The sequence below is a fragment of the Delphinus delphis genome, chromosome 15 (assembly GCF_949987515.2).
Source record: "Delphinus delphis chromosome 15, mDelDel1.2, whole genome shotgun sequence".
Classification (NCBI taxonomy): Eukaryota; Metazoa; Chordata; class Mammalia; order Artiodactyla; family Delphinidae; genus Delphinus; species Delphinus delphis.
In genome coordinates this window covers 7,699,247-7,727,030 of record NC_082697.1, presented here as the reverse complement: position 1 = coordinate 7,727,030, position 27,784 = coordinate 7,699,247, and the positions used below count along the sequence as shown (strand labels likewise).

At 41.7% G+C, this 27,784-nt stretch overlaps 1 protein-coding gene across 3 annotated transcripts in view; it reads left to right on the top strand.

The window, feature by feature from the left end:
- Positions 1 to 661: 661 nt before the first annotated feature.
- DOK5 (docking protein 5) overlaps positions 662 to 27,784 on the top strand; it is a 141,813-nt gene continuing 114,690 nt past the window's right edge. For 2 of the 3 annotated variants that reach the window (XM_060032658.1, XM_060032657.1), the window contains exon 1: positions 662 to 1,066. In XM_060032658.1, the coding sequence (XP_059888641.1) occupies positions 1,001 to 1,066 (66 nt within the window). In that variant the 5' untranslated portion in view covers positions 662 to 1,000. Of the gene's footprint in view, positions 1,067 to 22,436; positions 22,530 to 27,784 lie in introns of those variants that run through there. The other variant, XM_060032659.1, reaches the window with a different exon arrangement.

Here is a 27,784-nt window from a genome sequence, read left to right as displayed (position 1 = left end):
CAAGCTAAGGGCTTAGAGGGTGCCTGACACTAAGGATTTATTCGGCACCTGCTCTGGGCCAGGCTTTGTTGGTACACGTACTAATGAGGCCAGGGGTCAGCCCCTGGGAAACTCACAATCCGGCGGGAAAGACAAGCTCAAACAAGGAAAATGATATCAACGCAAGGGCTGGGTCCAGGATGCCAAGGAAACCCGAGGAAGCATGCAGCTTAAGCCAGGGCAATAGCCCTCCCCTCATATGCCAAGGTCAAGGCAAACCATGGCAACACCGCTCCCCAGACACATGCACAACAGAGGCAAAAGCCAGCCCTTCTCAGGGCAAAGATGGGGCTGAAGGGAGAGGCGGGGTCGGCGGCGTCTGGGAAAAAAGTGAAATTTCCTCTCCATCTAAAATAAGCCCAGAGCCGGAAGAGACCGAGCGTTATCTCGGCGGGTGTGGGCGAGGTGCGGGGCAGGCAGGGGCAAGCTCTGGGTCCCGGAGGAGGGTCGGGGTCGGGACGAGAATGGGGGCGGGCGAGGCGGGCGGGAGAGGAGGGGAGGAGGAGGGTGAGCGCGTCCACGTGTGTCTGCCTGCGGGTGGCCACCGCCGGGCGCGGCTCCTCCCCTCGCCCTCGCCCTCCCCACTCCCCCCTCCTCCTTCTCCTCCTGGGCCCCGGGAAGAGGCTGGGCTGGATCCCTGAGCAGCCGCCGCTCCTCCTCCGGGCAGGCTGGCTGATGAGTCAGCTGACGCCGGCGCTCCAGCCTCGCCTCACGGCGCTGCGCTCTCTGCGTTCCCCCAAAGTGGCTGCAAACCGGCCGCCCACTTAAAGGTTTTGGGGGACAGAGAAAGTGATGTGCGCCTTCTGAAGCCACGCCGGGCCGCAGCCGTAAACGCTTCACCTTGTCAACTTTCTCCTTCCACACCCCAAAGCCTTCTCTTGACCCTGGCCTCAGCCCTCCCCAAAGCCACTTAGGGTGCGTGCGCCTGGGTGAGGAGGGGGGTTGTCACTGGCTGTCCGGAATGGCTTCCAATTTTAATGACATAGTGAAGCAAGGGTACGTGAGGATCCGGAGCAGACGCCTAGGGGTAAGTATCGATCCTTTTTTTTTTCCCCCTGCCCCCTGTTCACCGGGTCAATTGTCTTTATCTGTAGCCAGCATCCCTGGAGGGTGGAAGGAGATTCCCGGCAGCGCGCCGGAGAATTGCGCTGTGGTTTCTCAGCCTAAACCCACATCTCCTGGGGCTGCCACTGTAAGGCCGGGTCTAGGTATGTAATGGATCTATCTTTATCTCTCGGATGACTTGGCCTTCTGATGGTGGCCCTGTGGTCGGCTTCAGTAGCCACTGGAGCCCGTCTACTGGAAATAAATATTTCTCGGTAGCCATGGGAGTCAGAGCTGAGAAACCCGGGCGGGGTTGCTGAGCCCGCCAGATGCCCCCGGTGCCCCCCTTCCCACTCGCCGCCAACTTAACTTTTCCGGGGGATGGATGGACTGATTGAGGAAGGGCAGAGGCTCTGAGTGTGAACAAGGTTAGGGACCCTCTGACCCCAGGAAGAAGTCTTTTCAGACTCCGGGTCCTGGACAGTGACCCACCCCTGGCCCAGGTGCTGGCAAAGGCGGTGTGGGTAGGTTCCATGGTCCTGAGCCTGGGTAGTGGATTCATTGCTGGAATACACACCGGATGCCCGCTGGAGGACTATTTAGGGCGGAACATAATACCTGGCACAGAGCAAGTGCTCCCTTGCTAAATATGTACTAAAAGGAAGAATGAATGAACCAGAGGCTACTTGTCAGGGATCGGATGTTGTCCCAGGGATGGCTTCTCTCTTAAAACCCCCTCTCTTTTGCCCTTTTCCCCTTTGCTCTTCATTGATGGACTTCAGAGAACTCATTCTGCTTCTCTTTGGGCTTGAGGGATGGCAAAGGAATTCTTGAGGGAGGTGGGGATACTGGAATGATTTTTTTTTAAATTTCAAACTACCTCATTTCTCTTTGCCTTGTGTCAAGTGCTGTTGCTGTTTTTGTTTATTGTGTGCTTTGGGGCGAGGGAGTTTGGGGAGAAAAGTTTACTTTCCTAATGTCTGAAAAAATAATGTCAGTAATGATGAAGAATGGCCACAGTGGGAATAGAGTTAATAGTAATAAATTGAACATCTTTCTCCACGAATATATGTCATTGGCACCTTTCTCTTATTTGGTCTTTGGACTTTTTTATGTACCAGATAATTTTACTGAAAATTGAAAGGCAATTTCACAGTGTTAAACAGTTAGGGAGGAAAACCTGCTGATGGGAAACATCTATAATTATTAAAAACTCTTACCTGATTTGTTTCTTTCTTCTTCCTTGCTTCCTTCCGTCTTCCCTTCCTCCCTCCCTCCCTCCCTCCCTTTCTTTCTCTCTCTCTCTTTTTTTTTTTCTTTCCCTGCTGGTTACCATGTTTTAGCAACTAGGCCCCATGTTATAGTGAATATATAAATATATAATTAGGGAGAAATGTGACAGAACTAACCAACCCCTATCAACCCTTAGTTTCCTTGGTTTTCTTTTTTGCTATGCAGATATTCTCATCAAGGGGACCAAGTATTGTTAGGGTACTTAACATAGTGACTTTCATGCAAAGGGCAAGAAATAAGAGGAACTTTATATTTTTTATAACCTTATGGGCCAGCCGACTGTTACAATGTTAAAAGGAGCATTGGAAAACACCATTCTAATTTTAGATTTACTCCATCATGTCAACTGAGGAAATTGATAAGAGACATCCATTCTGTGCTAGAGAGCATTCCAATAGAAAGAGGACATGAATTATTAATGCACAAAATGTGAATTATTCATAAGGATCAGCGTTTATGCCAAATTGTGACACATGGTGATTTATTTGAAAGACTAGTTACCATAACTTTCTAGTTTATAGTAATTGAGACTTTTTTCTGTAATATTACTGACACTATATAGTCCCGTGTGTGCCAGTGTTTACGGACAGATATTTGAAGCAGAAGGAAAGGAAATATAGTTTACTTTGCATCCCTTTATATTTTACAGTATCTTGGATGCTGACCAGAAGTGTACTTTCTCAGGATTTATTCATTGTGTCTGTGTTAACACTCAAATAGATTTTAGAATATTTATTGAATGATGGTTATTGCTCGTGGAGAGAAAACGTCAAAAATATAATCAACAAAATCTGGTTTTATTTGTTCAGTTTGATTTTATCACCAGTTAATTTTCAAAAAGTGTCCTAATGATATAATTTATTTATATAAACTGAAGAGGTTGATTACATAATTGTCAGAAAGCACTGCAAACGAAAGTTTTATAATGGAGGCATCAAGAGGAATGCTTCAGGAAAACGGCACAGGGACCCTCCGTCCAAAGTAAGAAATGTTAGTGGTATTAATCTAGGCTGCAGATAGCCTAGAACAGCAAGCAGCATGTGGAAGTCTTAAAAGAGTTGAAGGGCTTTGTGTTAGGCACACAGTAGGCGCTCAGTTAGTGCACGTTGAACATGGATTGAACTACAGAGTGAAGGCCTGACTTTGCACTTCATAAGCCCCTTGAGGCGCTGATATGACATGGTGGTTTTATTAATGGAATTCAGACAAGTGTCTGTGGATTAGAGCCATGTTTGGGAGGGTTTATAATTAAACAAGAAAACAACATTTCATCGTAAGCAGCTGGTGTGCCAGGGAATGACCCCTCAGATTTGATAAGAGAAGAAAAGAGAACAAATCTTCCTTCTATTACTCGTTAGCTCTATGACCCTTGGCCTCTCTTGGCCTCAGTTTTCTTATCTGTACAATGAACACTATTTAGTGATGCTGTGAGCATTGGATAAGATAATATTTGTGAAAATGCAGTGAAAGCATACAGCATTGATTCTGATTTCATTATTTCTTTGGTGTAATCAGAGATGAGTTAGGATTGATGGAAGGATATAGGAACGATTGATTTTTTTAATCTTTCTATCTAGATGTGTCCAAAGGCATAATTGTTTATGCAGCTCTCGAACATTTTCATTGGATGCAGTTTTTTACAAATTATATACATGTAAGTGATTTTTCAGTGGGGCATGAAATAGTCTAAGACCATCTGCATTCAGATGGGTTGCAAATAAGTGGTCACCTTTAGTTGAGATACTAAGCAGCTTAAGTGATTAAACAATCAAATATTTGTAGACTTGTTTTTTTCTATAAACATCAAAAAGGTTAAAGAAATTCAACTGATTTAACTCAAAAGTCTCAGTATCTTCACATCTTTATTCTCTGGCTTCATCATCCGTTGGTTCATGGAGGTGTCAAGCTGGGCTCTGGGTGCAATACTTTTTCAGGATAATGTCGATGTTGCTGTTTTGAGGGCTGGGGAGGGGTGTGTCTACAATTATCTGGCAAATCCACAAAAGACACTAAAAAATGTATTCCTAGAGGAATGGTGAACTAGGCAATTTGCACATCATTAACCTATCACGTGGCTTAGATGGCATCATATAACTGCCCTCACTTGGTTTCTTCCTTTGCAACGGAGAGGATTTCCCAGTCAGTAATTGCTATGGCTTGTCCACCCTGCAAGTCTCAGAGTTTAAACTCACACCTGTTCACTTTATCTCCATGCAGTCCCCCTCGATTACCCGACTTTCAATAGCATCTCTGTGCTCTTATGTACCAAGGACCTTTTCTCCCGTCTAGCCTGCATCCTCATCTGGACGTCTCCTGGTCTCAATATGTCCAGCCACCCCTGATTTTTTCATCCAAACCTGCTTCTCCTGGAGTCTGCATCTCAGCCACTAGAGGTCCCAGTATTTCAGTTGCCCTGGTAAAAATCAGTCAAGCAAGCAAGCAGCAAACAATAAAAACTCAGCCCCCCTTCCCACTCCCTCCTTGTCACAACCCGACAACCAGTTTATCAGGAGGTCTTGTAAGCTCTGTTTTGGAAACATGTCTAGAATCCGACTACCTCTCACATCATCTGCCACTGCCGCTCTGGCCCAAGCCCCCAAATATTGCAGAATAATAACCTCCTAATTTATCTCCCTCACTGCTCAGACCACCAAGAGTCACAGCCCTACGGCGGGCTCTGGGGCCCTGTGCTGACTCAGAATCTTTTATTTATTGATTTATCTTTGGCTGTGTTGGGTCTTCGTTGCTGCGCACGGGCTCTCTCTAGTTGCGGCGAGCGGGGGCCATGCCTCTCTGCGGTGCGCGGGCCTCTCATTGCAGTAGCTTCTCTTGTTGCGGAGCACGGGCTCTAGGCACGCGGGCTTCAGTAGTTGTGGCACGCGGGCTCAGTAGTTGTGGCTTGTGGGCTCTAGAGCGCAGGCTCAGTAGTTGTGGCGCACGGGCTCAGTAGTTGTGGTGCAGGGGGCTTAGTTGCTCCGCGGCATGTGGGATCTTCCCGGACCAGGGACCGAACCCGTGTCCCCTGCATTGGAAGGTGGATTCTCAACCACTGCGCCACCAGGGGAGTCCCCTGACTCAGAATCTTTTCTCTTGCTGTTCCCTCTGCTTGGAATGCTGTTTCCCCACGTTACCTCTTCCTGGCTGGCTCCTCACCTTCTTCAGCCTTTCCGCAAATGCCACCTTCTCATTGAGGCCTTCCAGCCACCCTATTTTATCTCTTCCCTCCTTCTCCCCCTATATCCCATTGTGTTTTTTCTCTCTAGACTTATCACCCCCTCACTTACCAGTCTGTATGTTTTACTTGTTGATTGCCTGTATCTCCCAAATGGTATGTGAAACTCCATGAGGGCTGAACCCCAGCGCCTGGAACAGTTTCCAGCATGGAGAAGCACTCGATGAAGATTTATTGAATGAATGAATCCATCACTACCTACTGGTTTAAGAGCATACGCTCTGACATGAGACTGTTAAAATCCCAATTCAGCGACTGGTTATGTGACTTTGGGTGAGTTATTCAGCATTTATAAGCCTCAGTCTTCTGTAATAATAGGGAGACTCGTAATATCCACCTAATAGAGGATTCTCATAAAAGGCTTAACACGATGCTTGACACAGTGGAAACCCAATTCATGTTTATTACTGCTCTCTCTACTACGGTTGCTGTTCGAGGTTGATGATGCTTACATGGTTGTTATTTTCATCTCTTTCACTGCAATAGCTCTCATCCTCAAAGACCTTGCTCTTTAGTTAGGAAAACAAAACTTAATATCCGTGAAATAATTAATGTACAAGCACCGATGTTAGGCTATGGAAGGGATATTTGCCTTTGTAGGATTTTTCATGATCCTTAGATAAATGGCAAAGGTATCAGGACCAGAGAAACCCATCTCCATGTAACTTTGGTTTGAGCAAGCTCATCATACTAGTGCATAACTGTTAATTTGGGGATCTTTTTTTTGGGTGGCAGAGTAGATTCGAAAAACTGGTTAATTAATGGCCAAATTTTAGGCAGAAATATTTTCTCACTCCTTTGTTTCTCTGTTGCACTTGACCCAGTATGCCAAAGAGGTTTCATATTTCATTTAGGGTTTTAGATTTATAGATGATCAGGGATCTGTGCATTTTTAATGATATCGTGGCAAAGTTATATTCATAACATCAAAATCATAGGAATTGGGGCTTCCCTGGTAACGCAGTGGTTGAGAGTCCACCTGCCGATGCAGGGGACACGGGTTCGTGCCCCGGTCCAGGAAGATCCCACATGCTGCGGAGCGACTGGGCCCGTGAGCCATGGCCGCTGAGCCTGCGCGTCCGGAGCCTGTGCTCCGCGGCAGGAGAGGCCACAGCAGTGAGAGGCCCGCGTACCGCAAAAAAAATATCATAGGAATTGAATAAATTCATCATGTACCATCAGTACATGAGTGTATGTACACACACATGCACACAAACACATACAACCATTCAGTAAGATTCATGAAGCATCCTTTTCCTTCCTCAAGGAAAAGAGAGTCTGGGGCTAACTTCCAGTAGTGAAATTTACGGTCAGTTAGACTGAATACACTTGCTAAGTATTGCCTAAGAGTACTCAGTATTTTAGCCCCATTTGAATCAGCTTCCCTGGTTTCCATGTCGGAAGTGCTTTCCAGCTGGTATTTTAGTCATCTTTATTCAATGGTCCTTGTGGATGGTAGGATTAATTATGCATAAAGTCAGCCTTTAATCATCCCCAAAACTGATTTAAGGAAAGAATGGCCAATTTAGTGATTTTGTGTGTAGGCATAAACCAAATTACTTGTGTGATGATTTTCCCCACATCTGCCAATGTATTTTTTTATGATATTCATTAGATGGCTGGAAATATTTATTTTTTAAGCAGCTTTGTAATTTTTGTGGATCATTATCTTTGGTATTTTAAGAATTTAGTTTTCATTTGGGATATATTTGATTTCATTTATTTTATCATGCATCAAATGTTTATTGAGTGAATATTCATTTTAAGAAGCTCAGGGAAAACCACCTTAAATAAGACAGATACAGTCGACCTCCTCAATGAATTGACAGTCTATTTGTGGAATGGTATTGTTAACATGAGATTAATATATTCACTCTAGTTAAGGATGAATTAGTTTGAGTAACGGGTCAAATATTGAAGTGAAAAGACATCTGCAGGTATCTCCAGTTTCATTTTCATGAAACGAGGAAGGGGAAATTTGATTTTCCTCTTCCTCTAGGAATTTGATCCCGGTTGGGTGGAAATAAAATTTTGGGGGATTCCAAGCCAGGAAGAGATTAGGATGCCTCCCTGCTGCAAACCCCTGTTTCTGTGAAATTCAAAATGAAATTGGGAGTTTAGAAATGCCACAGATATATGTGAATGTTGAAGTTAAAATAGCTTTTTTCTAGAATGCAGATGCCTACATTTTGGATGAGTATCAGGAAGCTGATTTTTTCGGAGCAGTTGGGGGGCTGTGTTTATTTCTTTAGTGTTCTGAGCCTCTGTTGATGCCCTGGGTCTCAGAGAACATAAATGTTAGCCGTGTGTACTGTGTTATGGATAAGATGCAAATGGTGACTTCATAGCTTTTATGAGATTCTTAGAGAGATCAGGACTTTTGTGTCCCAAACCCTGTCACCTCCCACCCTCCACAATTTCCAAAAAGGTTAAGAACCACTGTCTCATTTTTTTAAATTAAATTTTTAGATTTTAGGTAATAGTAGGTTCACATGAGGTGTAAGAAATAATACAGAGAGATTTCTCATGCCCTTTACCCAGTTTCTCCCAATGGTAACATCCTTCAAATCCCTGGTATCACAATCAGGATACTGATATTGGTACCATCAAGATACAAAGCATTCCCTCATGACAGGGTCCTTCGTGTTGTTCTTTTATAGTTGCCCCTTCTGCTCCCCCTTCCCATAACCCTAAAGCCCTGACAACCACAAATCTGTTTTCCATTTTTATAGTTTTATCATTTCAAAAATATTATATAAATGGAACCATACAGTGTGTAATGTTTGGGGATTTTTTTTTTTAACTCAGCATAATTCTCTGGAATTGTCGTGGTTGTCTTCAGTATTGTGGGTATCAAAGTTTCATTCCTTTTTATTGCTAAGTTGTATTCTGGGATATGGATGTGCCATAGTTTGCGTAGCCATTCATCCACTGAAGGACATTTGGGGGTGGTTTCCAGCGATACAAACATTTGGGTCTGGGTTTCTGTGCAAACGTAAGTTTTCATACCTCTAGGGAAATGCCCAGGAGTACAATTGCTGTGTTGTATTGGTAGGTACATGTTCAGTTTTTCAGGAAACCGCCAGACTGTTTTTCACAGTGGTTGGACCATTTTACATTCACACCAGCAACGCGTGAGTGATCCAGTTTCTCCGCATCCTCGCCAGCATTTGGTGTTGCCCCCCAGTTTTTGGTGCGTCAGTTTTGGTTTAGACGTTCTGATGTGTGTATATTGACATCTCCGTGTGATGATGAGATGATGATTGACATCTCCTTGTGATGCTGAACATTTTTTCGTGTTCTGATTTGCGATCTGTACATACATTTTGGTAAAATGCCTAGTCATGTCTTTTGCCCATTTTATTTCTTTTTTTTTTTTTTTTTTTGCGGTACGCGGGCCTCTCACTGTTGTGGCCTCTCCCGTTGCAGAGCACAGGCTCCGGACGCGCAGGCCTAGCGGCCATGATTCGCGGGCCCAGCCGCTCCGCGGCATGTGGAATCCTCCTGGACCGGGGCATGAACCCGCGTCCCCTGCATCGGCAGGCAGACTCCCAACCACTGCGCCACCAGGGAAGCCCAGCCCATTTTCTAATTGGGTTGGTTGCTTTTAACTGTTGAGTTTTGAGAGTTCTCTGTATGTTCTAGATATTAATCCTTTTCAGACATGTGGTTTGCAAACGTTTTCTCTCAGTATGTAGCTTATTATTTTAATCCTTTTAACAAGGTCTATCACGGGGCAGAAATTTTTAAGTTTGATGGAGTCCAATTTATCAGGGTTTTTTTTCCCTTTTGGTACTAATGCTTTGTCCAGCCCAAGATCCCAACTATTTTTTCTACTTTTTTTCTTTCCTACTATAAATATTTTATAGTTTTACCTTTTACATTTATGTCTATGATCCATTTTGAGTCAGTTTTTATATACAGTGTGCATTTTAGGTATAGGTTCATTTTCTGCCTATGGAGGTCCTGTTTTTTCTCCCTTGAGCATACTTATGTGTATCTATTCCTAGGTCCTCTACTCTCTTCCGTTGTTTTGTGTGCCTCCATTGTACAGTGATATGTCTATATATGTCTACATGTGTAGCTGTACAGTGTCTTGAAATAGGGTAAACTGGTTCCTCCCACTTTATTTTTCTTTTTCAAAATAGTTTTAGGTATTTTAGGTCCTTTGGTTTCAATATGAATTTTCAAATAGTCTTGACTATAACTACTACAAGTCTAGCTGGGACCCTCCCTCCCTCCTTCCCTTCCTTCCTTCCTTCCTTCCTTCCTCTGTTGAATTGGTGTATTTTTAGAATAGTCTTGACAATAACTACTACAAATCTTGCTGGGACACTTTCTCTCTTTCTTTCTTTCTTTCCTTCCTTCCTTCTTCCTTCCCTCCCTTCCTTCTTTCATTCATAATTGAATTGGTGCATTATTTTTTTCCTTGGTGGACATAGCGTACATTTGGGACTCACACTTCAGTTTGGATCTCAACTTGGCCGCTTACTGACTTTGTGGCCTTGGGGAAATTGCTTACTCTTTCCGAAATTTAGCCTCCTCATGTACAAAAATGAGGATAATAATATGCTTCTCATAAAAGATATCAAACTCTTAATCCTGTGCTGACTCACAGTAGAAACTTCATGAAGGTCTGTAATGTTGATTTTTATTTTTTATTGTCAAGAGATTGAGGTGATATTTGTTGTTTGTTGTCTGTAAGAACCATAAACTGGTAGAAATTAATTCACTCGTATCTCAGCAGAAGAGGCACGGCTTTGGTAATGAACAACAGGTAGCATTGTACTTTCCTCTTGCCGTTAACTTTAGCGATTCATTTTTATAACATCGGGTTTATTTAAGAGCCACTGATGAAACACTGTATTAGAAAATATGTAGTTGAATATGTTCGACAAAAATGGCAGACCTTTGATTAAAGATTGACCATCATATTTTTGCTTATTAGCTCTAGACGTCTTCCCCGAATGTGACGATCATGTCTTGAGAGACCATTTTAGGGCAGTAAACAACATTGAATCATAAAATGAGAAAAAGTGCTACTTCTTATTTAACTCAGCTTAAGGAGCTGTCGGCTAGGAGGCCTTTTAATAGAAAACCATACTTAGGTGCAGAGTCTTCAAAAGTATCATATTTTATTGTATTCGTTAACATTATATTGTATTACATTTTACATTTACCTTCAAGTGATACTACTTTTCCATTTAAGATAAAAATATATAGTTTCCTCTTTAAATAAATTTATTTAATTTAAAAAGCGAAGTTTTAAAATAGATAATTAACACATAGTGCAAGTGTTACAAAGAAGCAGCAAAAACTGTTGGGGTAGGTGGTGGAACTGAGATGCAGCACAAATCCAACTGGTGGGCTGTGTGTGACTGAAGTTTGGGAAACACAGGATGATTGTACTTATCTTTTTAAGTGGGTTTCGTGAAAAATTCTTTACTTGTAGCTGCCGTATGGCTTGATTCCATACAAATATGTTGAAAATCGGGTTCTAAGAAAAGATATCCCATGTACTCAATACCGTCCTCTAAGGAACTTCCGTCTGATATGACTATGGGTGTGTGTGTCCCTTCCCACCCCCAACTCCCCCAAACCCACAGACTTGTCTCAATTTGCCTAAGTTTTTATTTTATCTTCCCTTAATTCATTTATACCATGAATACTTTAGTGGTTAATAGAAAGAGAAATTAGCCTATCTTATGAATGGACTACTAACTCAAATTCAATTAAAACACGAGCTTGAGTTCAAAGCTTTTACTTACTACAGGTTACACTATTCAGGAAAGTGCTGTAGTCTTAAAATGCATTTTATTATCTTAATACCACACATTACCTTAATAAAAGAAAATGATTTCTAAAAAACTTTGAGAAATCATACCTCTTTGAATCCCCTAGTGAAAGAGTTCATTGACTTTTCATATGAACAATTTCTTCAGATTTCCAGCTTTCCATTTACCAATAGCAGGTATTTTAGCTCATTTGCCAAAGAACCACTTTTTGAGCCTGGGTTGTATTTCACCAACAGTGACCCCAAATCTAGATGTTATGAAACTAGTCTGGTCTTCAACATCCATTAATTCAGATGGAAAATGTTGTGTGAAGTGTGGTTGGAAAGGAACATTCCCGGGGACTCGGCCCCAGAAGAGGTCTTCATCCATTTGAATCCATCGTCTCCATTGATGGATGATTTTTCTCTGATTTTCTTCCGGCTGGCCCTCTCTTGGTGTCCAGATTTTAGCCTTATATTTCCTACCTGAGACCAACCTATATGGATCATCACATCCAAAGTTTTCCCCTCGCATCCCTCTAGAATATTGTCCTTATTTTTGTGCCAGATACATTTTTTAAAAAATTTATTTCTTTGTAGAGTATGTCTTCTCCCACTAGGCTGTAAGTTCTGCGAGACCAGAGACCTTGGCTACCTTATTCACTGCTGTATCCCCAGCTCTTAGCCTATGGTAAATGCTCAATATTTGCTGATTGAATGAATAAATGATTTTACTGCAGGTCAGAATAATGGAATGAGACATTCAAGAAGACAAGGAGAAAACTGTGCCTATGTCCCACCTGATTCTGTGGTGTTTTCTATTTTTGAGTGGTAGGATGTTCTAAGATGTCTCATAATTGCTACTGGTATGTAATCTGCAAATTCAGTACCAGGGAATTCAGCAATTAACGCTCGAGGTTTGAGTTGGCCCCCTTAAAATTAAATTTTATTTGATGTTTTTTGGAATAGGTAATATGTATACTTGGTACAAAATTCAAAGGTACAAAATTTCTACATTGAACAGTAAGATTCTTTTCATCCTTGTCCCTAGGAATCATCTAGTTTCCTTCCACAGAAGCAACCACTGTGAATAGTTTATTCCAGAAGAGTCTATGTATAAAAACTTTTTTGTGTGTGTGCATGAATGTATGTGTGTACATGATATATATAATTACATACTCATCTGAGCTGTGCTTTTCTTATTTAGCAACATATCATTTTTTTCAATCATCAGAATTCCAGTGTACGGGTATATTTGCTGTATTTGCTTGCTTATTTATCCATTCTTCCTTCTTTCCTTTCTTCCTTTTACTTACTATTAAATATGTGCAGGAAGTAGGAGTTTTTATGTCCATTTTACAGATCAAAAGACTGAATTAACTGTGATGTTAAATTTTTGTGCAAGTCACACGTGGCAGCGCCTAAGTTTGAGTTCAGGCTGCTTCTCTCTTGTGGAGCATCTGAGTAATTCCTTTTTCCCTGTTACAGACAGTGCTGCAATCCCCCCCTCATCTCATCCCATGAAAAGCATATTGGTGAATAGATTCCTAGAAGTGGACTTATTGTCCAAAGCATATTCACATGTAAAATTTTATCAAAGTTGCCTTGGAGGATGTTCCCAGAAATCTGTGAACCCACCCCTTTCCTCCCACTTTGCAAAAGTGTGCTTTGAGAGCTGTTTCAAGATTCTGCTAATCCAGTAGGTGAAAAGTGAATCTGTTTTGTACATAGATTTTCTCAAGCATGATGCTGAGTTCTTGGCAATTTTATAATTAGAATCTTTCCAGTTTTGCAGTCTTTTTTCTTTTAGGAATGACATTTACACAATTTAAAAAGTAGTTGTTAAGTAAGGATTTAGAAACACATAAACGATGATTTATTTTCTTAGAACAGCACCTTCCTGGGAAATGCTGTGTCAAATCTTTGACCTAGAAGATATGATAAATCATATGTTAACTGTGGCTGTGTTTGTTATTTTTATTCTGAAGTTAAAATGATAAAACTGAAAATTTGCTCAACATATATTGGGTAAAAAAATATGTTTATTGAATCAAACAAATGCATAGTAACTAATGTTGCCCAATCAATATATTTATTAACCCACTCAATCTTGTAAGATGCTTCAAGTGGGTCCAGCTGGGAGGAGGGATGATAGACTAGCATCTCTGCCCATAGTAAATGCTCAATAAACATTTAAGTAAAGGAATAAAACCCTGAAATAACATTTTGCATATTCAGTTATGAAACAGACAGTAGCCCTAACATCTCACGAGTACGTATATCCACAAATCCTAAGAGTTTTGAGGAATTCTATTGGGTGATGTTTGTTGGTAGCCCTTTTGCGGTATCCAAACTGCAGTCCTCGGCACAGGACAAACATGTGGAGACGAGGAACCTGGCTGGAATAAGAATGGCCTGATTTTTTTCCCCTGTCCTGCTGCTGGCCCTCTGCTGCGACCAAAGCGTGTCACTGACCGTCTCACGCCTCAGCTTCCGCTGTGGCAAGATGGAGATACAAATGTCTGAGCTCCCTCTCTTCCCACCTGTCTGCCTCTGAGCCAGAAGCATGATTGTGGATGTGAAGAGCATGCCCAAGCACACACAATATCCCATTTAGTCCCAAATTGGTCTCTGCAGTGCCCTGCTCTAGGCCACCTGAGTGGAAAATAGCAGAGAAGACTTTGGATGCCACTGTGCTGCTATGACTGTGTCAGACCACAAAACAAGAACAGATGACTTGAAAAACAATTATTTTTTATGATTTACTTTGGATTTCAAAAGGCAGTGTTGAATTTCTGACAAGAAAGGAAGGAAGGAAGGAAGAAGGAGGAAGGAAGGAAGGAAAGAAGGAAGGAAAGAAGGAGAAACAGGCCCACACTACCTACAATGAAAGATGGCTTTTGCATATATGAAGTCTTTTTAATTTACTAGTGTTTTGCATTACGTGTACATGGTGAAGGAAACAAGGCAAAAAAAGATAGCATGAAGAGGGAAGTTCCCTCCTACGCCAGACTTGTCTCCATTTCCAGGCAATTCTAGTCAGATTCTTGTATATTTGTATGGCGATATGTATATGCCTCTATGTATGTATAGGCATATATAAAAATGCATGTGTTTTTGTGTGTGTATAATTTGCTTTGCACATCATATTATTAAGTACTGTTATATACTCTGTCCCTGTTCTTTTTTTTGGCGGTACGCCGGCCTCTCACTGCTGTGGCCTCTCCCGTTGCGGAGCCCAGGCTCTGGACGCGCAGGCTCAGCGGCCATGGCTCACGGGCCCAGCCGCTCCACGGCATGTGGGATCTTCCAGGACCGGGGCACGAACCCGCGTCCCCTGCATGGGCAGACGGACTCTCAACCACTGCGCCACCAGGGAAGCCCTGTCCCTGTACTTTTTAACTTAGCACTTTAACGTAGCACTTTTCAGACAATTTTATAGATACCCAGTATTCACTTATTTGGCTGTCCCATGATTTCTTTAATTTGCTCACACTAATATTGGACATTTTAATATAGTTTCTAATTTTTGCTAATTAAACAATGAAGCAGTAAACATCCTTGTGCATGCATGTATGCATACATGATACTATATTTTTCTAAGATAAGTTCTAAAAAGGAAGTTGCTCTTACAAATTTGTGTATATTTAGAATTTTGATAAATAGATCTAGTTTTCCTTCAAAGAGGTTGTACCAGGTATACTTCCACCGAGAGTGTCCAGAAATATTTGTTCCTGCCAGTCCTCACTTGGGGTGTGTTTCAACTCTGTGAGCCTGTGTGTGTGTGTGTGTGTATGTGTGTGTGTGTGTTTAACTTTGGAAGGATATTCTCCTGCTCAGTCCTCCACTCCCCAAATTTATTCTGCTTACAGCAAACTGATTACCTAGTAATCCAATCCAATCCTATCCTACCTCTACTTTAAAACTCTCTAATGCCTTCTCCTTACACGTAAATATTCTGCAATGTACCTAAGACACTCTGCGTGATCTAGACCCTGCCATATCTCATCCCACCCAAGTCAGTTCTCAAATCATTGCACCCCCAAGTCAGTACTCAAGCCAAACTTACCTACTTTAGTTCCTCCGGTGGCCAAGCTCTCTTTCCTCTGTTACCGCCCTTACACATGTATTTTCACTGATCAGAAAATTCTTCCTCTTACTTTCTCTACTTCTTTCTCATCCTGAAATCTCAGCTGGGATGTTATTGATCTGGAGATGCTTTTCCCAGCACCATCCCACATCTAAATGCCGAGAAAAGCCAGTCGCCACATGTGGATCTTTAAATTTAAATTAATTAAAATAAAATAAAATTTTAAAAATTCAGTTCCTTAATGACACTAGCCACTTTCAAGTGCTCAATAGCGACATTTTGTTAGTGGCTACCATGTCGGGCAGCACAGATATAGAATGTTTCCATCATTTTTGAGAATTCTGTTGCGACAGTGCTGCCTTAATTTCTTCGTAACACTCATGGCTCTTTTAAAGTATGTGATTGAACACGTTGTTTTGATGGTTTTACCCTCATTCGTCTGTGAGCCCCACAAGGGTACAGCTTATTCTTGTCTCGCTTCTTGCTTTTTTCTTATAGTAGGGGTTCAATAAGTATTTGTTGAATGAATGACTGAGTGAATTAAAGAATTCCTCCAAGCTCTTAACTTTATTGTTGTGCCTTACTGATCAGCAGGCCTTCTGGGAAGGGGCTGAATGTTCCATGCTTTTATCCAAGTCTGCTTCAACGTTCCAGTTAGATACCTTAGCGGGACCCTAGTTCTTTCACCACCAACATCATGGAGATCTTTTCTCATTGGGCTTGCCGTTTCAGCATCCATTGCCTAACTGTGGAAAGGGTGACTGGGATTGGGCTAGACCGGTGTAGTGGCATTGGAGTGTGCTCCCAGATCTCCACCCGTCTCTTCCAGGACTGAAGGCTTCCGTCCCCGCACTGGGAGTGCTATGAGTGTTGTAGACAGACAGCTTGCAGCCAATGCTGAAGAGAGCTACCTGACCAAAGCCAAGCCCCTTTCCTGGGGCACAGCCTACACTCACTGACTGCCCTAGTTTGGGACAACTCTGCAGGCATCCAGGTTCCTGGGTGGAGATGGATGCATTGCGGAGAGTGCATCACAGCTGACCTGCATCCTTTTTTTTTTTTTTTTTTTTTTGCTGTACGCGGGCCTCTCACTGTTGTGGCCTCTCCCGTTGCAGAGCACAGGCTCCGGACGCGCATGCTCAGCAGCCATGGCTCAACGGGCCCAGCCGCTCCGCGGCATGTGGGATCTTCCCGGACCGGGGCACGAACCTGCGTCCCCTGCATCGGCAGGCGGACTCTCAACCACTGCACCACCAGGGAAGCCCTGACCTGCATCCTTGACGACCTCCTAGGTGTTGCTTCCAGAGCCCTCCCCACGAAACATTCTGAACGCAAATTTCCTTCTTAGAATCTGCTTTCTGCTAAACCCAACTTGCAGCAACTTGATTTGTAATTGCAAACCTGCAGCCTTAGCTCAGCCTTCCAAAGAGGGAGCCAAGACCTTTTGCCAGAATGTGTTTTGCTTGATTTGCTGGCCCATGGTTTCTCCCTGTATTTTACCCGGTGTTCTCAAGACCAAAATGGTGGGCTTCCCTGGTGGCGCAGTGGTTGAGAATCTACCTGCCAATGCAGGGGACGCGGGTTCGAGCCTTGGTCTGGGAGGATCCTCCATGCCGCGGAGCAACTAGGCCCGTGAGCCACAACTACTGAGCCTGCGCGTCTGGAGCCTGTGCTCCACCACAAGAGAGGCCGCGATAGTGAGAGGCCTGCGCACCGCGATGAAGAGTGGCCCCCGCTTGCCGCAAATAGAGAAAGCCCTCACACAGAAATGACCCAGCATAGCCAACAAATAAATAAATATTTAAAAAACCCCAAAATGGTCCTTTAATTTACTTTTCAAAAAATGAAAGTTCGATGGCTCATTTCATTTCTTCTTTTAAAAAAAATTAACTAATTAACTTTTGGCTGCATTGGGTCTTTGTTGCTGCGCGTGGGCTTTCTCTAGTTGCAGCGAGCGGGGGCTACTCTTTGTTGCGGTGCACAGGCTTCTCACTGCGGTGGCTTCTCTTGTCGTGGAGCACGGGCTCTAGGCACGTGGGCTTCAGTAGTTGCAGCACTCGGGCTCAGTAGTTGTGGCTTGAGCTCAGGCTCAGTAGTTGTGGCGCACGGGCTTAGTTGTTCCGCGGCATGTGGGATCTTCCCGGACCAGGGCTTGAACCTGTGTGCCCTGCGTTGGCAGGCGGATTCTTAACCACTGTGCCACCAGGGAAGTCCCATTTCATTTCTTATGTTGTTAAAATGCACCGGTCTCTTCAGCAGACTCATCTAATGAATGAATTAGGAAAATACCTCCACTGGTTCACTACATTGAATTTGGACTTGGTAAATTATTAATATCAACCATGGTTTTCTCTGGGAGGAAGAAGCTCCAGATAAGCAGTAGATAAGATTTATATGCAAATCACTTTAGCTTTTTTTTGCTTGAAAGGCCTGACGGCAGTTCTTTTTCCTGAGTACTTGTTTACACCATCGTAAAAGGAGAATTCTGATTATAGCTTCTTGTAGCCAGAGGGAAGGAATATGCTTTTGTCTGCGGATTTGAGTCTACTTTAATCCTGAAAGGGGCGTAGCCCACTCATGGAGAGGAGACAATCTGATTTTTCTTTAAAACTGTCAATTTCATTGGGTAACTGTGAATTTCTGGAGAACATTTGTAACATAAATGGAGCTCCAGAAGACATGCTGACGGGCAGATGTTTCAAGATTGATTAAAGATTTAGAAAGAAGTATATTTCCCCAGGCTGCTGGACTACCTTTTAATGACAGTTTTTACACATGGGATTAAAAAAGTTCTTTATCATACAGAAATAAATTTCTTAAGTTAAATCCGTTTGAGAGAGATGAATACAGGATAAAGTGTGTGTGAAGCAGATTGGACATTTTACTGGTATTTAACTTCGAAGCTTATTTTTCAGAGATAGATGAAGTTGGATCTTTCAAAGACGAAGAAGTCATTTTGTTAGACTAATTTCTCTGATATTGAAGAAGGGGTCAGCTCCCCGTCAGTTAAGGTCATGCATTCCAGGGATTTGTAATCGTGATTTTTAGATGGGTATTTAGGCATATGGAGTTAGAAATGAGCAGATTTTCATTTTATCTTGTAAAGGTTCAAATGGAGAAAGGCATTGGCATGTTAGTTGGAGAAACGACCAACAAGGAGAATATAAGGGTTATTCAAAGAATATTTCTCACTATTCTGTGATCTAGGCATGCAAGTGAAGATTATATTAAATTTAAGGGGTAACATATAAAAAGAATAATATCAATTCAAGTTTTGAAACCAGAGGGGAGAGAAAAGGCCAGAATGATAAGACATTCATGGTGCGAAGAGATTTGATATGAACTCGTTTGATCCCTGTATTTTGCGGATGGGGAAACTGAAGCCAGGAGCAATTTCATGACTTCTCCGAGGCTCTGGCCCCTCAGAAATCCTATTTTTAAGCTACAGTGTGGAATCTGCAATGTGGAATTATCCTGATATATTGTGAAGTGTGCAAAAAAGCAAGTGGCAGAAACAAAGAGGGATTTTGGCACAGAGGTGTGCACATGAGTATTTCTGCATGGGAGTAGATGAAGGACGGAATAGTTCTGGTCATAACTCTTGGAAAGTAACTGTGCTTTCCTCTAAGAAGTAGAACACTGGAGGTAAAGTGAGGTGGGTGGTCATGTGCTTCTTAAACTTTATGCTTTTAAATTTATTTTTCTATCCATTTGTTTGTTTATACACATTCATACCTTTTGTAGTGCAATAAAAATAGTATCACGACCCTAATTGGGCAGAGATGGAGGATAGCAGTTGGAAGATAAGACTTTTTTATTAGTGAACTCATTTTACTTAAAATATATTGAAATTCATTCTCCGCATGACAGGGGCATATCCTCGTGTATTGTCTTGTCCTGAAAGACATGGTCCAGTAACATCACTGACCTTTTCTCTCCTGTATCTCTTGGAACTCGGAAGAGCGACAGATTACGTTCATTCCTATGTAAAGTCATCACATATGACTTTCACTGTATATTTTCTTTTGCAGGAGAGAAAGCTCGGCTACGTGGCTTTCTGCACCTTAACGTAATCATTATGGCTTTGCCCAAAACACTGTGAGACATCCTCACAATTCTAATGAAATATATTTTCCTTTAGTGATCACTATTGACGTTTTCATTAGGAGCATTGAGAGCTCAGGCTTTCAGCAGCATCTCACGGTCATAAATTGGAGGATTAAGTGGTCTTTTTACATATCATAAAGTTTATCAAGGGAACAACAGCTCTAGTTTGTCAAGAGAGAAAAATGGTGTTTGGATTCTATACTTAAATACGTAAGCATGGCAGCTTCGTCAATGAGAGACTGTGGTCGGACTGGACAAAGGGGAGAAGAAAGTTGGGTCAGATTTTCAGAACAAATCACACTGATTTGGAATTTCAGTATATCTTGATAATTTGTTCACTTCCAATTCTCTGTGCCATTTTACAAGTGTTGATGTTCACTCTTATGTAGCAAAATTACATCCAATATTTCAGACCCAAGGTCTTGGTGAACCGTTTAATTTGTATAACCCAAGTCCTTTGTTTAGGACAATAATAGAATGCAGGGAAGGAGAGAGGGAATCTTGTCACTTTGAGCTGGGTTTATAAAGGTTTGTTTCCAAAAGCTATTGAATAGTATTTTTGTAGGTTTTGGCCCTACAGCCAAATAAAGATTTTTCTGTGGAAGCATAATGCCATCTAATTACCATGTCAGTGTGGTTGGTTGTAATTTGGACATAGAAATATTGATAGAAATTATTGTGAGCTCTATGAATCAATATACTGAATTTGCACCTCACAGTAGTAGGACACTTAATAATAGTTGGTGCCACTAGGCAAGACATTATATACGTGTACAGGGGAATTAGTTACTACTCGTGACGCCATTTTATGGATGAACAGAGTAAGGGTCAGAACACTGACGTAGCTTGTTCAAGGTCATATGGCCGACCAAGATGAACCTGGAATTGAGCTTGGCATTTCCTTAGCTCTTAATTTAACTCTTGGAATAACATTTAATCATTGGTATTACTCTCTTTGGAAGGAGAGTGAAGATTCTTAAGTGCCATGCTAGATTTTCTGCATTCATCATCTTTCTGGGTCTCTCTAAGGCACATGTTGTTATAGCTTCATTTAAAGTTTCAGGAAACTCAAGATCAAAGAAGTCAGAAGTTGTCCAGAATCACAGAAATGATCAACGACCAAAAGCAGAATCTGAACTCCTAGCTGTGGTCCCACCGTCCATGCTAGTCCTGTTACTTATACCAACACGGATGCAGTGAACCCAGAATGTTGGTACATTTCATCAGGATGTTGTATGGATGAGAAAGTGTGTTGAATCATGCATCACCTGCAGAGACTGCTTCTGGGATGTTCTGCTCCTGCTACAGTTACTATAGTACCGTTGAGTCAATATTAGTGGAATGATTGTTAAGTGGGAGAAGTGGCCACTTCCATTGTCTCTGGCCAGTTTGAAAGGACCTCTCTAGCATTGGTAAAATTAAGGCACAGAGAGATGAGATAATTTACCAAGGTCACACAGACAAGACACCCACATCTGTTTCTATGATTAACCACACTCCTTGACTAAATAGATAGCATAATGGTCAAATCTGGGTTTGAATTCAGTCTCAAACCTTTAAGATGTACTGTCATTGTCGTCATTTTACAGGTGAAGGATTTAGGCTTACAGGGAATGCATAACCTACTCAAGGTTGCCCTACTAGTACCAGGAAAAGCAAGAGGTTCAGACCTATGCCTTTCTCTGCGTAATCTTTTTTTTTTTTTTTTTTGCAATACGCGGGCCTCTCACTGCTGTGGCCTTTCCCGTTGCGGAGCACAGGCTCCGGACGCGCAGGCCCGGCAGCCACGGCACACGGGCCCAGCCGCCCCGCGGCACGTGGGATCTTCCCGGACCGGGGCACGAACCCGCGTCCTGTGCATCGGCAGGCGGACTCTCAACCACTGCGCCACCAGGGAAGCCCTCTCTGCGTAATCTTTATAATACTAATGCAGGTCTCTAGATCCAGTCCTCGTAATTTTAATATTAGTAAACAGGACTAGCTAAATGCTTTGAGTTACTACTGTAAGACTGCTTCTTTTAGATATTTTCTTGAACTACTTTTTACGTGATGCTCTGAAAATAAGAAACATGGAAGTTGCTAGTAAGGAAAAGACTAAGAAATGGATTTGAAGGAAACCAAAGTGAATGTCATGCAACTGACTTGAAAACCAATGGCAGGAGATTGCAGCTAGGTGTCTGAGCACTCTTTATGAGTTTATTCATTCCTTTAGAAAAGTAGACTAATAGTCTAAAGCTAGGTTCCATATATAGAATCTTTAGAAGAATTTTAATACCCAAGATCATCTCATTCAATATAGTAAACTAAATTTGAACACTGGACACAAAAAGAATAGGAAAGAGCACATTGACGTCAATGAATGTTTTTCCTCTTTTTATTGTTAATAGTTTTGCAAGGTTTTCCAATATTTTTCCCAGTAATAAAATTATATAGCCCTTTCGGCCAGAACCGCCATCTTCCAGTAATTCGCCAAAATGACCAACACAAAAGGAAAGAGGAGGGGCACCCGCTATATGTTCTCTAGGCCTTTTAGAAAACATGGAGTTATTCCTTTGGCCACATACATGCGAATCTACAAGAAAGGTGATATTGTCGATATCAAGGGAATGGGCACTGCTCAAAAAGGAATGCCCCAGAAGTGTTACCATGGCAAAACTGGAAGAGTCTACAGTATTACCCATCGTGCTGTTGGCATCGTTGCAAACAAACAAGGGCAAGATTCTTGCCAAGAGAATTAATGAGCGTACCAAGCATATTAAGCACTCTAACAGCCGAGATTGCTTCCTGAAACGGGTGAAGGAGAATGATCAGGAAAAGAAGGAAGCCAAAGAGAAAGGTACTTGGGTTCAGCTGAAGCGCCAGCCTGCTCCACCCAGAGAAGCACACATCGTGAGAACCAGTGGAAAGGAGCCTGAACTGTTGGAGCCCATTTCCTATGAATTCATGGCATGGTGGGTGTAAAGAAAAGACCTGGACGATACAAATGTCCCTCTTGAGTAGAAGTGTTGTGTCCCCTCCCCCAAAGAACTATTTAAAGCACATTTTAATTGTGTCCGAATTCAGTGGGTCGTGTCTTTACTTTTCAAATTTAGTGGTTTTTCTTCCTGAAGGATGTGAGGTAGTTTGTTGTGCAATATATTCCATTGGTTAATAAACTGCTAGATATTATTTATTAAAAAATTACATAAACCTAATACCTCAATACAAAGCTGTTATTTTAGTGTATCTCATTCCATTTTCCCCCCATGCTTCTAAAATTTCACATGGTCGCTATTATTATATATTTACGGTGTCATGTCCTGTGTATGTTTTAAAATGTATTGCGTTATACACATTTTCTCAAATAATTACATAATCCTTCAAACCATAATTTTAAAGTCTGTGATACTCTGTTGAGTAGGTACATGATTACTTGATAGTTAAACAGTTTCAAATTCAAATAATGCCCAGGCCTATAACTTTGCCCATGTAAAGGACTGTTCCCTAATAATCAATGTGATTATGAGGCTAGAGAGTTTGAATATTTTTATGACCCTTGATATGCATCGCGAATTAACGTGCCCAAAATCCACAGCAATTTACATTGCTGTCAGCAATGTGTGAAGGGACAAAGTCCAGTTTTTAAGATGAGAAATCTAGCAGCCTGCCACAGACGATGCCGACATTCTGTTTGTTTTGCAGTCTTCCCTTCCCTGGTCACGGAACTTGGCTTGGGGTCCCGAACTGAGTAATAAAATAAAGTCATACCTACAGTCCTCAGTGTAAGTTTCCACCCTTAGCATGAAGATATATACAGTATTTTGACTAATGACTTCCATCATTTAGACACTCTGGAAATGCTTTAGCTCAGTTAGGAATTTCATTATAACCAGAGAAAAATTGAGTACGCTATTTGCAATGGTGAGCTATGCTGTCTCAAGCCCATTAAGAAACTACTGCCAGATGGGTTCAATGACCATTTTGATTTTATTTGTTCCAAAACTGGAAAGAGGACGCATGATATCCGTTTCTGAATTCTGAGCAAATTTTAATTCCTCAGCTAATACTCTGAATGCAATTTACTTGTTATACCTGCTGACAGCAGAGGGCATTGGATTTGGTTTTGTGGCTTATGCCCTTTATTAATTACACTCCATCGATAAAGCGATTTACATCTCCCATGAAGCTGGGAAAGTTAATAAAGAAAGAGTGTGTTCTTTCTAGTGAGCTCTGTCGTGAGTGAATGTGCACCTCTGGTAATTCGTGGTATGTGCGTGGCTCTATCAGAAACCACATCAGCAGCTGAGACCTGTTACATCAGTGACCTAATCATTCTTCTAGTTTAAAGTATTTAATGCACATACATTCGTTTGCGGCTCCATGCATTCCACACATGCATTCACTTATTTAACACCTTTTTATTTAGTGCCTACTATGTGTAAGGCTCAGTTCTCAGTACTAACAGATAAATGGTGGATCAAAGGAAACTGGAAAATATATTAATGATAAATGTACTCATTTGACCCATAATTAATATTACTATAATAAATTTATATATATTAAAAATATAGTAATATTTTTAATGTTAAATTACGTGCTATTTAAAAAGTTTATAGGTATTCACAAGGCTCAAAATTCCAGAATTAAAACTAAAAAAAGTATAGGTCAAAAATTCTCTCGTCCCTTTCCCCAAATTTATCCAAAGAGGCAATTAATGTTATAGTTTCTTACGGTTTTTATTTTTTCAGCTGTATTTCAGGCATATATCAACATATACATATATGCATATGTAGATAAGCTTATATATATGTTATCTTGTATACTCCTTTCCCCCACATATATGGTGTACATACTATATGTATTATTCTGCACCTACCTTGTGTTACTTAATAAATTTGGAAATCTCTCCTCATCATTACTTAAAGATCAGTCTCATTTCTTTTTTTTTTCTGGTGCATAGTATTCCATTGTGTTAAATATTCTATTAATTTGGAATTCTTAAGTTTATTATCTCCTTTTTTATTATTATAAATAGTACTGCAAATAAAATTTTTGTACATAAGGTTTATTCCTTTCGATCTTTTTTCTTGATAAGTGAAATTGCGCATTAAAAGTGGGACAATTTGGGGCTTCCCTGGTGGCGCAGTGGTTGAGAGTATGCCTGCCGATGCAGGGGACACGGGCTCGTGCCCCGGTCCGGGAAGATCCCACATGCCACGGAGCGGCTGGGCCCGTGAGCCATGGCCGCTGAGCCTGCACGTCCAGAGCCTGTGCTCCGCAACGGGAGAGGCCACGGCAGTGAGAGGCCCGCGTACCGCAAAAAAAAAAAAAAAACAAAAAAAAAAAACAGTGGGACAATTTTTCTGGCTATTGAAAAAGGTTTTTCAAATTATAACCTGGAAGTATTGATCCACAGTATGTATGGAATATACTATATTTTGTGTAAAAAAGGAGGGGGGTAAGGCTGTATATTTACATTTGTGTGTATATGCTAGCATTTGCATAAGAAACTAATGAATGTAGTTGCAAATAGGTGACAGGGACTGGTTCAGGGGATATAAAACAGATAGGGAGGCTAAGCAATATATACAACTGAAATCATTTTGAATTTTGAACCATGTGAATATATCGCTTTTTAAAATAGTTAAAAATAATAAAATTTCAATTTTAACTATAAAGTTAAAAAGTGAAGTGTAATTCTCTGTTATATTGCCATTTTCAATCTATGAATATGAATGGCTTTTTTTTTTTTTTTTAATACTGGGGTATCCAAAAACAGTACCATTAAGTGACATTTATCACAAAGTACACTTGGTCGTGGAACTTGTTCATTGATAGGATCTAATTCAGAGGTTTGCTGCTTTTATCCCTAACTCTTTTTTAAAAAATATTTTATTAGATTATAGTTGATTTACAATATTGTGTTACTTTCTGCTGTACAGCAAAGTGAATCAGTTATATATACACATATATCCAGTCTTTTTAGATTCTTTTGCCATATAGGTCATTACAGAGTACTGAGTAGAGTTCCCTGTGCTATACAGTAGGTCCTTATTAGTTATCTATTTTATATATAGTAGTGTGTATATGTCAATCCCAATCTCCCAATTTATCCCTTCCCCTCTCTCTCCTGGCCTAACTCTTAAAAAGAAGGGGAAAATAATAGGTGTTTCCAAATCATCAGTCATTCACACACCCCTTCCACGATCTTTGTCATAGCTATGGACCACTTTTACTGTTATTCACTTACTAGTTTTCCTTTAAAAAGAGTTATTTTCTTTATGTGGAAATTTTATAGAACTGCCATTCATGAAGAAAACCAATATCATTTTCCATAAGAGAAGCTGTATTAGCGGGGGCTTTATCAGAGAAGCAGAGCCACTAGGAGATATTTCATCAGGAATTTATTTTCAGGATTAGTTCTTACAGAATTGTGGGAGCTGGTTTACAGAGTAGGTGTACCCGATGCTGGAGCCTGACATCAGCAGCGAAGACGGACGGGATGTGGGGGAAACAGAGACAGACTGGAATCCATGTGGCTGGGATGGAAGCCTCTGATTGGCAAAGTCTCCAGTCCACCATCTTTAGCAACGAGGGCGTCCTGCAGGGTGGAAATGGGAAGATGGCAGCCATCATCACGGAGCTAGACAGACACTTGGCCCAGGTTTCTGAGGGGCTTAAGGAGGATCTGGCAGGAGCTGAAGAAGATGCAGTGCAGCTGTTGCCTCACGCCCACCAGGTGAACCCTCAGATCTCAGACAATGTACATGAGCAGCGCCCTGCGCTGAGCTTCCAAAGTGTAGAAATAATATGGTGCGGCTTCACTTCCTCCTTCCAGATCTTGTGGTCCACACTAACTCTGACCTGTGGAGGAAAGGCAATTCTTTAAAAAGTTATTTCTCACTTAACTGGGTTGGCATAATATGAATCCACCACAAAAGTAAATACAATAAAAGTAAGTGGGGAAGGGGAGGGTGGGACAAATTGGGAGGTTAGGTTTGACATAAATACACTACCACGTGTAAAATAGATAGCTAGTGGGAACCTGCTGTATAGCACAGGGGGCTCAGTTCGGTGCTCTGTGACGACCTAGAGGGGTGGGATGCGGGCTGGTGGGAGGGAGGTCCAAGAGGGAGGGGATATAAGTATACATATAGCTGATTCACTTCATTGTACAGCAGAAACTAACACAACATTGTAAAGCAATTATACTCCAATTAAAAAAAAGTAAATGCAATAAAAACCAAACAATATTATTGAATTCTAACTAGACACATCACTCCATGAAGGCACCGATCCTGAGGCTTTCTCTTTGTTGAAAAGGAAGATGAACAAGTTTTAGAGACCTTTTAGAATCATTACTACCAACTGACTGGAATGTTCTCCATGACTCATTCAGAAGGACTGAAAAGACAACATGAGTATCTTTCTCACTGTGAGGTACCATGTTGTTTAGTTCCTTTCCCAATATAATTTCTCCCAATCCTCTCATGATTTAAGGAATACATGGTGGTGAATGGAGATAGGGTCATGCTTTGCATGCTCTTCTCTCCATTTCTACTTCCTAAGTGAAGGTAATGGCAACGGGGAGGACAATATGGTAGATGGGGGGAAAAGAGCCAGGCCAGATGTGATTTTATCATCTTAGACCCCGCTCATTGAAGCCCTGTCACACATGAAGGGCAAGGATTATCTGCATCAAAGCCCTGTTGGCTTTTGAGGTGGTGGGCGAGAAACAAGCACAGTCTGGCTCTGATCTCAGAGGGTTTGGTGGTCTTCCTGGTACTCGTTGGGGAACGTGGGGTGGCTGAAGAAACCTCACGACTTTGAGTCTCTGAGGCACCTCCTTTGTAAGTGTGGATGGAAGCAGCCAGGGGCTGACTTCTCACTGAGATGCTTCCACTTCTTATTTGTCCCATTGGTGTCTCTCAGGTCTCTCTTGGTTTCCCAGCATCCTTGAATACCCCTCGCCTGACTGCACAGGTTCTGATCGGTTCTGCAGTTGACCAGCTAAGTGATCTTGGGCAAGCCACTTAAAGGTCCTGATAAATTAGGGATATTACACTTTCCAAATCATTGGGCAGTTGTGAGATTTAAATCAGGGGTTGGTAAACAGCGAATCCACGGGGCAAATATGCCCTTTCCTCTTCCCTGTTTTTGCAAATACACTTTTACTGGAGCACTGCCGTGCCTGTTTGTTTACGTATCGTCTGTGGCTGCTTTCACT